At 43.5% G+C, this 17,308-nt stretch overlaps 1 protein-coding gene across 4 annotated transcripts in view; it reads right to left on the reverse strand.

The window, feature by feature from the left end:
* ADGRD1 (adhesion G protein-coupled receptor D1) overlaps positions 1-17,308 on the reverse strand; it is a 128,191-nt gene that overhangs the window by 19,728 nt on the left and 91,155 nt on the right. For 3 of the 4 annotated variants that reach the window (XM_068208322.1, XM_068208324.1, XM_068208321.1), the window contains 5 exons: positions 16,227-16,338; positions 11,805-11,958; positions 8,135-8,201; positions 7,126-7,192; positions 3,483-3,574 (listed from right to left, as the gene is read on the reverse strand). In XM_068208322.1, coding sequence (XP_068064423.1) covers positions 3,483-3,574; positions 7,126-7,192; positions 8,135-8,201; positions 11,805-11,958; positions 16,227-16,338 — 492 coding nt within the window. The remainder of the gene's footprint in view (positions 1-3,482; positions 3,575-7,125; positions 7,193-8,134; positions 8,202-11,804; positions 11,959-16,226; positions 16,339-17,308) is intronic. The other variant, XM_068208320.1, reaches the window with a different exon arrangement.

Raw genomic sequence — 17,308 nt, forward strand, 5'->3', positions numbered from 1 at the left:
CACTTGCATTGCCAAGTAACTTAATTTTTCAGAAAGTAAACATGCTCCAGCACCAGCCCTTCTCCAGCAATAAACACCCTTTCTAACTGATACCATCGTGACTCAAAGTGTGTCTTTGTTGTCAGGATTTCCTGAGGTGATCTCTGCTCAGGTGTGGGTGAGTCACCACACCTGGCTTGAGACATGCAGAGATGATGTCTGAGCACAGCCTGGGCTTCCCTCTGCCACTGGGGAGAAATCAGAGCTTTCAGGGTGAGAGGAGCATTTAACAGAGGACATCAGCTGCAGCAGGAGCCGTGCAGCAAGGACCAGGAGTCCAGTGGATGTGGGGTCAGCTTGACTGAGCTCAGGAGTTTAGGGGAGACAGAGCCAGGGCAGGTCCTCTCCCATCCTGCTGCCAGCAGCAGTGGAATTTGTCCTTGTCAACGTGATTAAAGCTTTCCTTTGGCAGCAGAGCCTGGCCAGAGGCGAGCCTGAGGAGAAGCCTGTTCTGTGAAACCTGCAGGCTGGCCTTTTTGCTCTAGAGCAGCTGCTTGGATTTGAACTTGGAAACATCCACAAGTGTGAGGCCACCCAGCCAGCTGCTTATGGACTGAAGTGAGTGCTGGCCCGAGCCACCAGGGAAGGAGGTGGCACTGGCACCTCCTCGTGCTCCTGCCACAGCCACTTTGGCCAGTGCTGCCAGCCCTTGAGCTCATTGCTGCTGCAGGTGTGACCTGCTGGGAACTGTCCAGCCTGCTGTCCCTGCTGTCACAGCAGCTCGCTGTGCTGCCCGCCTACATCTCATCCCAGCTTGAAAACACAGCACTGAAGTCCCTCTTCTTCTCTGCCTCAGGTTTGGTGGACTGAGCAGGCTCGCCTCCACAGCTCCTTGCCCTGCAGCTCCCATTTTCTGCCTCTGCCTGTCTGGAACCACAAGCCCAGCTCTGAAGGAGCCCCCTCTCCTCACGTCCCGCTTGGCTGCTGCCAACAGCCGCGACGGGTGCCAAAGCTCTCCTGCCTCACCAAATCACACCGTGCCACTTTCATCCAGCTCTGGCTTGTGAGAAGGCTTGATAAACTCCTCCTGACACAGCCCAGTTCTGCCACAGTGAAATCCATGAGGTGCAGTAGTCAGGGATGCCTGGCAGCCCCTTTATTTGGGGACCACGGTACACAAAGCATTCTGCAGCCTTTGGGGATTCCTCCCTGGGCCAGCTCAACTTGTTGATCCAAAAACCACCCTGCAGTCCTTCCTCACAGAACCTGTAAAGCCTTTCTGCTTTTCTGCTCCCTGTGTTTGTCACTGATTTGTTCTGCTATGCACATCCACCCTCCCGGGTTAACAACCTGTAATCAGCTCCCAGGAGCCTGTAATGCTCGGAGCCATGGGGATTTCACACCATGAAATACTTCCCGTGCACCTGTCAGATCACAGCCCTGCTCTGCTTTGTTCTCTTATTTCTTGGAAAATACAAGGATTTCATGCTAGATGTATAAACTCAGTGCTACAAAGGTTTTATAATTATCTTTTTTTCCAATAGACCAGTTACTTTCTCCATGACATCCTCTGTACATAAAACTCTAATTCATCATGCCTCACTGCTATGTTAAATCAGGGTATAAACACTTCCCAAGATCTGATTTGAACATGTATATGTTCTTCTCATTTCAAACTTCCTTTGAGGACTCACTTCTGTAATGATATGTACAGAAGAACTATTCTCTATGATCTGTTTACCTTCTATTGTATTTTGTTGACTTAATTTATTTCTGTGAGGAAAGCTGTTCTATCAGAGAATATTTCCACTTAATCACTTAACGGTTCAAGTTTTCAGATGTATCAGCCCTCTGATAATAATTTTTTCTCCACTTTTCTCCCTGTAACTTTTGTTAAGTGAAGTCCTGAAACTGTAATGTGAAAATGACTTGGCACAAAGAGCATCTCTCAGCCATGGTACCTGGAGAAGTCTCATTTTCAGTTAAAGTTATCCCATTCCAAATCTACAGCTGATAATACCTGGGCTAAGAACATATGCTCCTCATTAAAGGCATTACATCTTATTCCTCGACCAATCATTCATAAATTGATTTACTTATGTGCACACACACAGTGTGCATAATAAATAAGCTTTGTTTTTTTTTTTAATAATGTGTGTTAGTGTGCGGGGCACAGTGTGTATTGAATCCACTCCTTGCAATGGAATAAAATATCCAAGTACATGGAGCAATCTCTGTAGCTCCTCTTGTACTTATGGAGATGTGTCTTTGTCTTCACACTTCTAATAGTGCAGAAAAATTGGCATTGACAACAGTTATTTGCTTCCTAAGTTTCTATACTTCCTTTGTATTTCTGAAGGTCACAGGAACTCAGCCAAACCTGAAACAGTCATTTTAATTCCCAGGCTTCTCATTTCACTACAGTGTAATTATCTTATTGATTTTTGTGTGGACTTATTTACTGTTTTTCTCTTCCTGTTGGATAAGTGTATAATAAGTAAACTAACTTCAATTCGGTAAATGTAACCAATATTTAAATCTTAATGACAATTTCAAAATTACATAAGTAATCCAAGCATAAAAATTATTCTTTATGATACCATTTCAGAAAAGTGCCATCAAATCCTTATCATACAATAACCTGTGCCTCAGAAACATTAAACATGAACCATCATCACATTTTTCTTCTAAGTTCCATATTCTTTTATTTATATACAGTGTCATTTCTCTATTTGGACTAAAGCTTCTTTAGGAGATACAAAATGGAATATTCAACATCTTAATTTAGCCTTGATATATAAAAATTATCTTCTTAGCTACACACACACGCACATGCACACATATATAATATATCTCTATATATATTTCAGAAATCAGAATTTGTCCTTGTATATTCAGAGGTAGCTTTGTGTGTGCCTTACATTTCCCCTCCAGACTTGCTAGAGCTATTTTAAAGATGACTCACTCTCAGATGCCACCACCCCAAGAGGCTCAAGGCACTATGATATAAAGATCTGCTTGAATTTAGGCACACATTTAAATCCAGTGTAAGTCTATGTGCTTTGTAATGTCAAGAGAGTCTTAAAGACAAGCATATGCCTAAATATTATACTGAACTGGGGCTGGAAACAAGGTCTGGCCTCAGAAGGAGCAAGAGAGTTGCAATAACCCAGTACAGATTAATGATGCTTTGTGAAATTCAGCTTTTGACTATAGCAGGAAGAGGAAAGTCTCCCTTAGCAAAAGGGAAAATAATGAATCAGCAAATGCTGGAGACTGTAATAGGTAGGGAAACACTTCAGCTCCTGCTGAACCACGGCTTTCACCCTGTGCAGCATGCAGCTTTAATAAAATATAGGTTAACTGGCTGCTTTCAAGAGGAGGATACCTTTAACAGTATTTGCTTTTACTGAAGAGGAACACTGTCAGTGTTCTGGGAGCAGTCCATGGTGTACCATTGCTTGTGGGAGATTGTTGTTATAATTTCAATGAGAAAAACTTACTTGAAGGCATTAGCATCTCCATGGACCTTGTAGCTGTCTGCACTGATTCTGGAGATGACTCTTGTGACAGCAATGAGAATGCCAATGTTGACCTGGAGGAGGAGGAGGAACAAGCCTTGGTCAGGAAAGCAAGTTGTGGCTGAGTCTGAGGAGCGGGCTGCCCTGGGAGGGCATTGTACAAACACAGCAGGAAACAGAAACAGAAACATTCTGTGCTCTCTTTATGTGGCAAGAGAGGTTTCCAAGGCTGGGCTGGTGTGGTTTGCCCCGTGTCAATGATTCCCTCCCCCACAGCTTTTCTCCTTCCTTCAGGGGCTCCCTTGCCTGTTCAGGAAAAGCCTGGCTGGGTGCATTGCCCCATGGCCAAGGTGCTCAGGATCCCCACACACACATCAATACCCTGACTGTAAATCAACACCCTGATAGAAAATCAATGCCCTGACTGTAAATCAGTACCCTGACAGTAAATCAATACCCCGATTGAAAATCAGTTCCCTGACTATAAATCAATTCCCTGACTGTAAATCAATACCCTGATTGTAAATCAATACCCGCATTGAAAATCAATACCCTGATAGAAAATCAATTCCCTGATTGTAAATCAATACCCGGACTGAAAATCAATTTCATAACTGTAAATCAGTACCCTGACTGTAAATCAATCCCCCAATTATAAATCAATACCCTGACTGTAAATCAATACCCTGATTGTAAATCAATAAACCTGATTATAAATCAATACCCCAATTTTAAATCAGCACCCTGATTATAAATAAATACCCTGATTGTAAATCAATATCCTGACTGTAAATCAATACCTGACTGTAAATCAACACCCTGATTATAAATCAATACCCTGACTGTAAATCAATACCTCGATTGAAAATCAATACCCCGATGGACAAGCAATTGCCTGGCAGCTGAGGCTGGGGAGCTGCAGCCACCCCTCAGCGAGGGCCGTGTCTGCCGTGTCTGCCTTCTCGCTGTGCTCTGTGCACAGCCTCTCCTGCCACACCTCAGGGTCTGCAGCTCCTCTCTCCTACCAAAGCCCACTCACAATTTGGGTACAACAGCATTTAAAGGAGCAATGGTAAATCTGGACTCTGCTCTTCAAAGGCCTTGCTCTTTTTGATGTCAGGTCCAGCAGAAACATCAATAAAATGAAAAGAATCCTCAACAGAAAGCAGGAAATCTTGAAAAGACTAACACTGAAAATGTTCAACAAAAGTAAATTTGTGCTGGAGTCACAGGTGAAGGAAGAAGGAAATCTTTATCACTTAAAGGAAATGTGGCAAAGACTGTCTTGCTGTGCAAAGACCTTGGGTTTAAAGGGAAAAAAAAGGTAGACAATGTGAAGGTGAAATACATATTTCCCCCTTCCTGTCCAAAGTTGCACATCAGCTACAAAGTGTCAAGAACAAGGGTAGAACAACAGTATACTGAGCTACAGAACAAAAAGAAAGAGAAGACTTCAAAAAAAGTGCTGTTCCTCAGTTAAAACTCAATAATCATCCTCTACTTTGACATAAATATTCTAATTCTAAGGATGAGAGGGTGAATTAAAGATGTTTAAATTTGATTATAATTATTTCCTTGGGTTTTTTCCAAATCTTCTGACCCCTTTTTTAATTTTAGGTTTCTAAGGGCAGATCATCACCTGCTGTAGAATCAGAGCATATCTGTAATAGTTCATTTTTGCCATGGCTATTGAGTTTATCCAAAGGCTATGCTGTGGAACTGCCAGCTCCTCAATAACAAGTGTGCCTGTTGTTCAATCAGCTTTACAGAGATAAGAGGTGAAATTCAATGGTCTTGGGATCATTTTCCCTATTGCTACCAAATCATATTTTGTAAATAACCCCTGTAAATCCTTTGAGGTGGTAATGAGCATATTTGAGAAAGGCATTTCTGTGCTGTACTCAGAGCCTTGTGAACTCTCACTCGAACTGCACCACCAGGAAAATACAATTTACAGGGAAAGCAAGAGAGGCCTGGCCACTGCAGGCCATTGTCTCCTCCTCGTTCCCTGCCTGCAGCACAGCCTCTGCTCCAGGCACACAGATGCTTTCCACAGAATCCCCTGAATGCTGCCATACCTATGGAAACACACCAAGGCAGCAGATGGCTGATAACAAACAACGCCTTCTGCCAGAAATTTTAATGTCTCGTGTCAAAAATTCAGGTGCTTTGTCAAGTTGGGTTTTTTCCCCCTCGACTGAAGACACATCCCAGAGTAACTTGGGCTGAGCTTAGTTTGGTTTGCAAATTAATTGCAAGGACTTTTTGTGAAGCTGCTTTAAGAGGATGATATAGAGATGATATATGTGTGTGGGGGTTTGGGGTGTGGGGGAGAGTAATCTTAAAACCTTAAGATGCAGGTAGAAGCCAAAAGACCTACATATAGAAGGAACTATCTCCTTCACCATATCCCGTGACTCAAAGCCCAAGGAAAGAGCATATTTGGTATGGGAATCTATATAGGGCTGGGAGGTTCTGTGAATTACTGCCTAGAAAAGAATGTGTGATTGTTTTTCCCCAGTCACAGTCCCTCCACATCATTCTGATGTAGGCTCCATGGTGTCTGGATTGCCTGTGAGGCTGGGCAGGATAAAAGTCGACTGTGTCTGCCTGGTCTCTGGGGAGTGGGAGTTGAAAGGAGCAATCCCCCTCTCTTCCTCACAGCATAATCCTTTTTTCTTGGCAGAGACACTGTGGATCGAAGTAGTCAAAAACTGCTTTTTGAGAAGTATTTTCAGACTTAAATGCTAGTTTATGCAGCTGGTGGCTAATTTGTTATTTGAAGAACACAGGCACACATGCACACACACCAGATAGTGTTTAGCCCTGTTATTTCCCTATAGGCACTAACACATTTTTCAGCTGGAATATCCAATGCCCAGAGAGGTAATTTGTCAGCTCACTTGCTGCTATTTTGGGCAGAGCTGGGTTTAGACTATTTAACAAATTGCTCTATGTGGATCAACCTTGTGAGCTCACTCTTTCTCTTTCTGAAAGTGTTTGTATCCCTACAAGAACATAATTTGAGCTGCACAAATGTTATATATGGTAAGTCAGAGCCAGACAGTTAAACTCTTACTTTCTCTGCCAAGCAGCTGCACATGCAAACTGTTGGAGGCTGTGCTGGCTCAGGTGAGTGAGCATTTCACTGCCTGGTGTGTTTTGGTTGCCACCCTCCTTGGCCAGCAGCCTGGGAAGGCTTGGTGTCACTGACTGCATCTCGTTTCCTCCTTTGGTGCTGAGCAATGGCCAGACAGCAAGTGCTAACGTGAGGAGAGGACATACGAATATTGGATTATTTTAATCGCTCTCCAATCATCAATGTATACATACCTTTGACTGTAAGCTTACATACAGAAGTTCAGGGTCTACCTTCTGTTTGCCAAATAGGTACAGAGGTATGCAATGGTAAACACTCTATATGGATAGTGTCTCATATATATATATATATATATATAGTTATACTCATGCACAACACAAGATTTCAGAGCAGGAACCAAGGATTTCTGGAGAATTCAGGACTGCAGTTTCACTGGGCTGGCACAAGGTCTGACCCCAGGCCTCCAGCCAGTCCTGCTGGCACAGAGGTGCAGCAAGGAACAGCAGCTGCTGTGCTGGTACCTACCAGAATTACAAACATCGCTGGCGCCACAAAAGCCCAGATTGCTCCATTCTCCAGTGAAAGCCAGCAGCTGCAGGGGAAATCAGAATTGTTTCAGAGGAAACACACAGTCATTTAATTAGTAATGTTATTAATTTAAAAAAATCTATAAAACAACTAAAAGAGAGTGCAAGAAAACTGATGAATTTTGAAAGCAAGAGATGTGATAGCACATCAGGAAAAAGCTCCTTTTCCCCTCCCACTGAGGATCCAAGGTGGGATCTCACTTGGATTTGTCACACAGTCAGTGACACCTCTCTGCCCTAGCCCACCTCCATAGGAATGCAAAGATGGAAATGTTTTATTTGCAATTTGTTGTTCTGGTGTCCTCAGCCACAGGCAGTTGTCTCAGTGCTGGAGCACTGTAAAATTGGAGTGAATTTGTCTCGTTGCAGCCAGGGACAAATTGAAGCCCTCCCTGCCTCCCCTGGCTGATGGTGGGGAAGGGGCTGGCAAACACAATCAGGCCCTTCTTACAGCCCTGAAGAGACAAACCAGTTTACCACGTGTGAAATTATTTTGGGATTATTATTTATGGATTTCTTTCAGATAAACTTGCTCTTCTTTTCCTAAATTAGAAAGGAAATTAATTTTCAAAGTTTTGGACATTATCCATTCCAAATTTCAGGTGTGTAACTGCAGTTTTCTTTGGAAGACTGAATATCTTTAATCAATAGTTACTCTCATCTTGGTGCAGGTTTTTCCCCCCTGAGCAGGGAGCTCACTGAGGAGCTCTTCAGTGAAAAGTAAGAAAAACATCTCAGGAGCTTTTTGTGCATCATCTCTGTGAAAACCAGACTTGAGGCTTCTATGTTTAACAATATCTCTACGCAAGTCATCCCTTTGCAGACTCTCTCCCCTGCTTCTCAGGAGGATCTTGCAGCACCACAGCCCAGTTAACACTATTATAAATTTCCTCCACATCAGATTTTCATCCCTATGGCACTTGCAGTGAGGCTTTTCTCATACTCACTTGCCACTTTCTCCATAGCTGTCCAGGGACGACGTTGCAGAAATGACACAGATCACCAGTGGGCAGCCTGCAGCAAGGCACAGAAAGGCAGATGCTGAGGCAATATTAGGAATAAAAGTACATCTTCCAGCAAGCCCTGCAAGTTCTGCTAAATTTTGTATGAACAGAACAGCTCAGAGTCATTTTCAAATTAAGTCTAACTTGACATCCTCCTGCAGCTGTTTAATCCAACACCAATTAAATGATGTCAGACAAAATGACTTTTTAATAAAACACTAGTTTAACTGTTAAACTGAATCAGTGCTAATTTCCTTGGGAATCGCAGTCCTGTTTAAGCCTGGTTTTGGCTCATGGACTTTCTGCCTCTTGCGATCCAAGCAGTGATACATGTGAAGCAGTATCAGCCTTGTTTTAACCACTTCCCCCCAGGTAAGTGCATTTTTGCTCAAGAATTCAGAACAACTCAGGAGAGCAGAGTTTCTCACAGGGATGCATGAATAGCAGGTGAGAGGACAAGAGTGGTGACATTTGGTTATCCAGAGCATCACACCCAGCAAACTCAGACTGCCTCAGGGGCCCAGTCAAGGCTGAGTTTAGCATATGTCATGGGTCGGCAAGATTTTTGTGTTTAGAGGAAACTCCGTTTCCAGATGGCTTTGACTGATGCAGTGGGCTGTGCCCTAGGAGGTAAAGAAACAAATTCATGAGATAACACAGGAATCACACAGAGGCAGATCTGTTCCTGGTGACACAGGAATCACACAGAGGCAGATCTGTTCCTGGTGACACAGGAATCACACAGAGGCAGATCTGCTCCTGGTGACACAGGAATCACACAGATTACAGAGGCAGATCTGCTCCTGGTGACACAGGAATCACACAAATTACACAGAGGCAGATCTGCTCCTGGTGACACAGGAATCACACAAATTACAGAGGCAGATCTGCTCCTGATCCACAGGAATTACACAGAGGCAGATCTGTTCCTGGTGACACAGGAATCACACAAATTACACAGAGGCAGATCTGTTCCTGGTGACACAGGAATCACACAAATTACACAGAGGCAGATCTGCTCCTGATCCACAGGAATCACACAAATTACAGAGGCAGATCTGCTCCTGATCCACAGGAATCACACAGAGGCAGATCTGCTCCTGGTGACACAGGAATCACACAAATTACACAGAGGCAGATCTGCTCCTGGTGACACAGGAATCACACAAATTACACAGAGGCAGATCTGTTCCTGGTGACACAGGAATCACACAGATTACAGAAGCAGATCTGCTCCTGATCCACAGGAATCACACAGAGGCAGATCTGTTCCTGGTGACACAGGAATCACACAAATTACAGAAGCAGATCTGCTCCTGGTCTCAGAGCTGCTCTGGCCCCAGCACTGACAGGTCCTGTTGTACCACTTCATTCCAGGCCAGGAGCTGGAGAGGAGGCAGGGGGTTTATTGCCAGCAGTTCCGAATGCAGTAAAACCCATCCTTTCAAATATTAAATGATTGCCTGCTAATTCCTGTATGATTTAATAAAATGTGAAGGTTTGAGCTTTGATCATCTTACAGAATTTAATAAACAGGTCCCAGACAGAGTATTAGACATGATAGCTTAAAGTTTCAATTTTCTTTTTAGTTCTTTAGGTTTTCTGCATGAGGGTTTTACAAAATACTCTGACAGGCAATTTCTACTTAATTTTACCACTTTCATCCTCACAAATGGAGTAAAGTTTTCCAGTACTGGCAGAAACATCATTTTTGGAAGAAGTATTTTCATTCTTTAATAACTGCATCTAGAAGCCCATTTATAAATATTTCTATATTGATATGAATATATATTTATAAATATGGGCTACACACAGTAGTTAAGAAGCATTGTATTTTGAGAGATTCTGTGTCTCCTATACAAGAAAAAATCCCCAAAGAATACAAAAAAAAAACAGGCTGTAGAAACTCTGTGGCAGACAAATCAAAACAGTTTTAGGACATCAATTCTAAAAGGCTAAATATGTCATTTATTGAGAAAGATGAAGTATTAGATACAAATGAAAGTGTATTTCCCTCCAATGATGAAAATATCTACTCTGCTAGATGGGGATGAGTATATTCTCCCATTTATATTGAGGATGTTCATTTTCTATGATTTTCTTCTGATATGTTACATCAGATCTGGGCAGAAGTCAGGGACTACATCAACTAACAGCAAATAATGGAATTTATGGCACTTGACAGCTCAGAACAATCTTCACTCTGTGGCAGTTTCTGAAGGAAAGGAAACTGGCTGAAATGGGAAAACATCCACCATCACAAACTCTGTCACCAGCATCCTACAAAAGGTGGGACAAAAAAGCTTGGCCACAACAACCCCTGCCTGGTGTGCTGAATCACCCCGGCAAAAAAGCAGTTTTGGGGGTTTTTGACCCAATCAGTCAGGTGCCTGGTTTGGTTTTGTGTCTTCTGAATCACTGCCATGTTACAACCAACAAACCTGGCACAAAGTGCCACAGGAATGTGGTGCTACTGAGCCTGCACACAAGCAGTGAGGGCAAAGGAGAAAACCTGCCAGCTGCAGCTCGTCCCCCCAGCCTCAGGGATCCCGTGCTCACCAGGGGACTGTGGCCCCCAGACACAACTGCTAACAAGGTTTTTAAATGAATGAGGAAAGATGCACAAAATAAAAGGGGCAGAATTTAAAAAAGGACAAGTAGGTAGCTCTTGAAATATATACATATATATATTTCACAGCATTACTATCACCCAGATCTGCATGGTGCCAAATAGATATTAAATATTTCAATTATGACTGCATCAGATCTGTATTATCGATGTAATTGTTCTTCCTGTATCTCCAAATGAATTTGGAGAGAAGGAAAGATAATGCATATTTTAACATATTTCGAAATTGCCTGCAATTGCATGGATATTCCTTTTCTATTTTTCACACCTATTCTTTGACAGTGAATGAGGTTCCCTCTCCTTCTGAATGTGGAGCTTTGTCAAGCACCACTGCTGCCCTCCCAGGGCTGTGACAGCAGGTGACTCTGCTCTGCTGGCAGGGTCTGCAACCCTTTAAAGATGTTAAAATACTCATCTCTGGCTCTCCAGAAATGCACACGGGTTATGCTTTCATTGTTGCATCTAGAAAGCCTTGAATTGTTGTCTGAGCCATTCCCATGTCACAGAACCACTTCTTCATTACTAATAATAATAATACTGGGGTTTTGTGCAGACTTTTAATGTAAGGATTTCAAGGCACAAAGCACCAACCAATGAAGTCTTGTGACAATTCTGTGCTGCTGTGCCCGTTTTTCATGCATGACTTTGCAGAATACAGCTGGAATAAGCCACTGATGTGAGTTAGAACCAAAAAAAGAACACAGCAGTGTAGTGAGATTTCCCTCCCTCAGTCATGCCATTGGTTTGTTAATCAAGAGTCTGATCTTGCCTGGAGAGGTTGTGGCATTCCCTGCAGTGGAATTAGGCTCAAGTATATGTTTTGAAGTCTGATTGCAGTCAGAAAAATGATGCATTTTCTCATCCAACAGACCTACTCTCAGTAAGGCAAACTGTGATCATAAGATGACAATTTCAAATATGCTTCTGAATATAATCTTGTCCCATAGTGAGGAGACTTAAAGTAAGCAGCTACTAAATGCTTACCCCATCCAATTCCATAATAATATAAGTGCTTGCTTTCTTCTGACCCAAATACTTTGATCACCATGCTGTAAAGATGAAATCCTTCCACCAGCATCCATGCAAACGCACTCAGGAAGAAAAAATGAAGGAGAATGGCCAGTATCTTGCAAGGCAGCTAAATTAAGAGTAAAAATAAATACATTAGTTCTTTGTGATACAGTCACATTGCTTTTTCTTTTTTAACTTCTACAGACATTTGCAGGCTAAATGCTAAATCACTGAAGTAAAACTGTCTTAACAAGAAAGCAATAGACAATTTCATTTTTCTACTGCATTTTCAGATAGCTTCAGAGTAACAAATCCTCTTACCTTAAAAAAAAAAAAAAACGAATTAAAAAAATCTAACAACATTGCCAAATGTGGTGTGGAAATCCAAATGTGTTCTTTATTTTTAACAGTAGGAGCAATACTACCATTAAAGTCTACAAAATATTTAGGGAATCAAAACCGAGTGTCTGCATCTGGTTGCTGAGCCTGTAGTAAACACAGGAGTCAAAGAAGTGGGGTACAAGTGTTGTCCTGTACCCTGCTGCCAGCTTTTCCTTGAGGTGCTCCTCTCAGCCATCTTTTTCTCTAAGCCTCCGACCAGCCTGGCTTAAAAACAGGAGAACGGAATCCTTTCTTCTTCCCCAGCCTTAGGTGCTCCCCACTGGCCTTTCCTCACTCTCTGCTTTTCCCTTTCCTCACTCTCTGCCTTTCCTCACTCCCTGCTTTTCCCTTTCCGCACTCAGTCTTTCAAGGAGGTCCCAGCAGAGTGGCTGTGCCCATCACTCAGTGACAGAGCAGGGGTGGCTGCAGAGATGTCCCCACAGGGATGTCCCCACAGGGATGTCCCCGCAGGGATGTCCCCGCAGGGATGTCCCCGCAGGGATGCTCAGCGGCAGCAGCCCCAGCCCTGCCCCACAGCCCTGCCCTGTTTGTGGCAGGCTGCTGGGAGGGACACTGCCCTGCAGCTGTGCCACCCCTCTGTGGCACCTGCAGAACTCCCAGGGGCTGCTTGCAGCCAGCCCTGGGGGTGGGAAGGCTTTTGCCTTCCTCAGCTGGACCAGCCCCAGGAAGGCTCCAGGCAGGTGGAGGCTGTGCTGGGGGAGCTCCAGCAGCAGGAACCAGTTTGCTGCCTCAGATGTTACTGGTTAGTTCCCTTTGCTGCCTGAGCTAAGCTGTGCTGTGCTGGCATTTTATTCTTTATGTTGATGGTTTGGGATTTTGTACTCCAATGAAAATAAAACGCTGGGACTTGGTAGCATAATGAAAATGGAGGCTTTCCTGTACAGACTCACTTGGACATTGCAAGGACATTCTAATGCAAATCCGATGGGACTACCTGTATTCCAAAGCAATAAATTTGGGGTTAATTCGTGTAAGCGAGGTCTGTATGTGGTTTAGTATTTCACAAAGTTCAGTGACATATTATTAAACCAGATTAGCTTATTGACAAAAGCTGTAAGAGCCTTTCCAGTTAATTTTATCATAAGGCTATAAAATCCATTTTAATGCCTTTTGATTTCTACCAGAAGATTAGTCCACAAGAATCTAACTGCAACATAAAGCTGACATAGAGGCTAGCTCTGTCAAATGGATATCTTCCAACTTTTGAGTAGCCAAACTATATGAATCACAAAACAGCAGAAAAATAACACACAGTGAAGTAGCAGGAGGTTGGTCTTTAGAGATTTTTGTATAATACCTAGTTGCAGATTTATACATAAAATCCATAGCAAAGTTGCTACTCGTTCTGGTTGGGTTGTTTGTTTTTTTTGGTTTTTTTTTTTTTTTTTTGCCTTGATTATTGCTTAGAAGTTACTGTTATATGGCAAAATTGCCTTCTGTAAAAGCACTGAGAAGCTGAGCCTTTACACACTAAACCCAAGCATGTCTCTCTTGTTGTACCTTGTGAAACACCCTGCTTTTAGCAGAATACTCGTAAAAAGGCAGATCTTGTTCCTGCTACTCTTAGAGTTGACAGCTAGAGGGTCTGTGGAAATAGAAAAAGCAGTCCAGCCAGCAGCAAGGTCTGTCCTGTTATTGCTGATGAGAAAGTAAAGCAGGGTTTGAGAAAGGCCTCCCAGGTTTTTTTTTTTTTTTTTTTTTTTTTTTTTTCCGAGGACAGTCTTAAAACAGATAGGTAATTTTACAGATACATCACAAACAAAAGCACTTGTTTCACCTCTCCATTTGGATGTTTCCAGCAATGCCAGGCAGGAGTATTGAGTGAGAAAGAGATAAATACCCTGATCCAGAACTGCAGATAGTAGAGACATTAGATTTTCTGGTTGTGCTGGAAAAAACTCAGTGCTGGCTAACACCTTATACTTCAATTTTCATTTTCCTGTGTCTCAATAATATAAAGAAATAAATAGACATCCTGATTTTGGGAAGAACTGCCTTCCCGAAATATGCCGTGATCAGTTAACTATTGATGATAGGTGTCAATGACAAGCTTTTTATAAATAAATGAATAAATTAGATGTACTGGAAAGATTAAAGTCCTGTTTGTGAAGATAGAGCTTTGTGGTTAAAAACCACTATTATTCTACAAAAGAAAAAAAATCCACTGTTATTCTACAAAAGAAAAATTGCTGTAGAATAAATTGTAAATCATTAAATAACACATCTGAAAATAGCAGGGAATGCTGTATGTCATATTTGCAATCAAAACCAAAATATCCCCAGAGGCAGAGATGGGGAAAGGATGGGGAGGCTCAGGGCAAGGAGGCGATGCCAGCCCCGAGCAGGGGGACACAGAGGGTCTTGCAAGGGCACCCAAAACGGCTCAGCACCGTCACACCAGCCCTGGCAGAGGCAAGGATCACAAATTCACACCTGTAGTGTAAATACTGCCTCCCTCTTTCTGTAAAGACCGTTCAGCAGTTCAATTAAAGCCGCAGTTAAAGGTATTTAGGCTGCTGTCAAAGCTGCTGGGAGCAGGTAAGGACAGGAGACCAATAAAGGGCTGAAACACAACCCCCCCGGATTCCAAGAGGACAAAGCAGTATTTACATCACGTCTGTCAACTTTCAGATCTTTACAGTGTTATCCCATACAATTACAGCTGTTATAGAGGAGGTAGGGCTAAAAAATCCACGGATTCTGTGAAGCATTTCATTTCACAAAGCCTAGTGTAAAACAGGTCTTGCTTCCTTGTGCTACCGTCCGGATTTCACCAGAGTAGGTTTGGGGTAGGTTTAAGAGGAAATCTGCACCTATTAAACTGCAACCTGTGTGAGCATTTCACAAGCTTGACTAAACGAGCAGGACCTGAGTGTGACCAAGGCACTCTGTGGATGTGGGTGGCACTGGGGCTGGTCCCTGGAGAACACAGCTCTATCTCCTCCAGCCCACACCAGGACACGCGGCTGGAGTTTCCACCAGAGCAGACTGAGGGCCATGCTGGCCTCGGTCAGCTGTGAAGAGGCTTTCACACACCGTCTGAAGTGACTCAGCTGAATTGTCTGAAAATTTGGGATGGATGGAAAAGAAAAACCTGTGAGAATATAGCACACTGTCCTGCTGAGTGAACCTTCTACTGCCCTCAAGACAATGTCCTTTCAACAGGGTTTAGCTCTCTACTTAAAGAGGATTATTTTCATGCCTGGTTTCTACTGTCTTCAGTTTCATCTTTTGCTGCTCTCCAGTGTCTCCATTTCATTTTCTTTCTAAACCATCCCCTCTCATTTTCTCCCTTGAACATTGCATGACTCATTCAGGACCCGCCCGAATGTTAAACAGCAAAAGAATATGAACTTAGTTTTCCAAAGTGCTTTTAGGTCCTCAGGTAATGATGGCCTGTGCAAACCAGACATTACAGTTATTTATAAACCTAACAGAAATTCAAGGGATCCCATTTGAGCTGAATAGAAATTTAGGTAGCTGTTGTATTGGCAAAATGAATAATGTGCAAACCTCATATTAACTTCTACTGAGAAAAAACACCACCACCACCCCCCAGTAATAGAAACCACTGGCCGCTTCTGAAAAATAATGTGGAGCACCAGCTGGTCACAAAAGTAGACAAGTTTTTACCAGCACAAACACAGAGCACCCTGGAAGTTTATTGTAAAATCAGGTTTTGTTTCTGGTCTTCAGGTAGAACTTTCCATCAAAGACCTTAACATTACTTTAAATTGTGATTTTAAAATTATTAACAGTGTAAATAAGTCGGTTTTACTGGTATATGGTGCTGGTAACTTGGCCTATTTGTCTTAATCTAAGCCAGCTGTTTTAGATGCCAGTTTGAATGGTTTAGACCCTGGTACTCTGCCTGAGGAGCTCCCCCTGCAGCAGGATGGCATTTTTTGGCTAGGGCATGTTAAAGACCGACCTCGCAATGCAGAAGCTGCCCCCAGTGGTGGGGCTGCCCCAGAAGACCCCAGTGTGACTCACGGTTGCGGGGCTGAGCTGGAAGCTGGCCAGCAGCAGGGCCTGGGCCAGCAGCACGGCGCAGGACAGGTTGGCGTGGATGTGGTAGCGCTGGTTGCGGATGGTGCTGACAGACCTGCAGGGCACAGAAACGGCTCAGCACGGCTCCCCGGGCACCAGTGTGCCCGTCACTCACCTGCAGGCACCCGGACTGGCTTTTTCCGTGGGCTCTTTGAGCTCTCCTCCCAGCAGCGTGGGGCGGAACCTGAGTGCAGCCCTTGGCATCCTGCTGCTGTCCCGGAGGCAGCAGGAGATTGATTTGCCCGTGAGCAAGTTGATGTGACAACACAGTGACAGAATATCAGCAAAGGGTGTGATCCTCAAGGGTGCTGGGAGGCCAAGCAGGTCACACCCACTCCTCAAAGAAAGCACATGGCACCTGTGCCCACACTGTGCCAGAGTTCCTGGATTTATTTTGTTGGTATTTGCCTTTCTGGGAAATAAGGGAATGGGAAAATACATTGGTTCCAATTCTGATTTATACAGATATAACTTCTGAGCACAGGAACGATAGCTCCATATACAGATGGGCAGTGCCTGTCTTGACAGGGACCTGACTGTGGTTTCAACATCATTTGAACATATCTCTCTTGGCTTTTCAAAAACCAGCTGGAAATCTGACAAGAACAGGCTTTCCTGGAAGTCTGCTGACCTCGTGTTTCTGTTCTCATCCCAAAATAGGAAACAGAAAACAAAAACATTGATCTGAACATCTCAGGCCTTGCCTTAAACTCTGTTCTCTTTAAAAAACAAACAGTCCTGGTGATAACAGGTTCCTATTCCAATGCACCCTGCCTGCTGCACTGCTCCATGGGAAGGGAATGAAGAGAGAGAAGACAAAAAGTGTCGAGATCCCAAAAAGAAACTCAAAGGATGCTCTGCCTGGTGCCAATGGCTTTGTAGTGAGGAGCTCCATGTGTCACAAGCTGGGCAGTGTCACCCAGGAGGGGAGCAGGGCTCACTGCCCTCCTGGGAAGGGGCTGCCATTGCCAGGACATGGAGTAGCAAAGAACTTGCCAGATTCTTCTCCACTTATGTCACAGTCA

This window comes from Anomalospiza imberbis, chromosome 18, assembly GCF_031753505.1.
Source record: "Anomalospiza imberbis isolate Cuckoo-Finch-1a 21T00152 chromosome 18, ASM3175350v1, whole genome shotgun sequence".
Lineage (NCBI taxonomy): Eukaryota > Metazoa > Chordata > Aves > Passeriformes > Viduidae > Anomalospiza > Anomalospiza imberbis.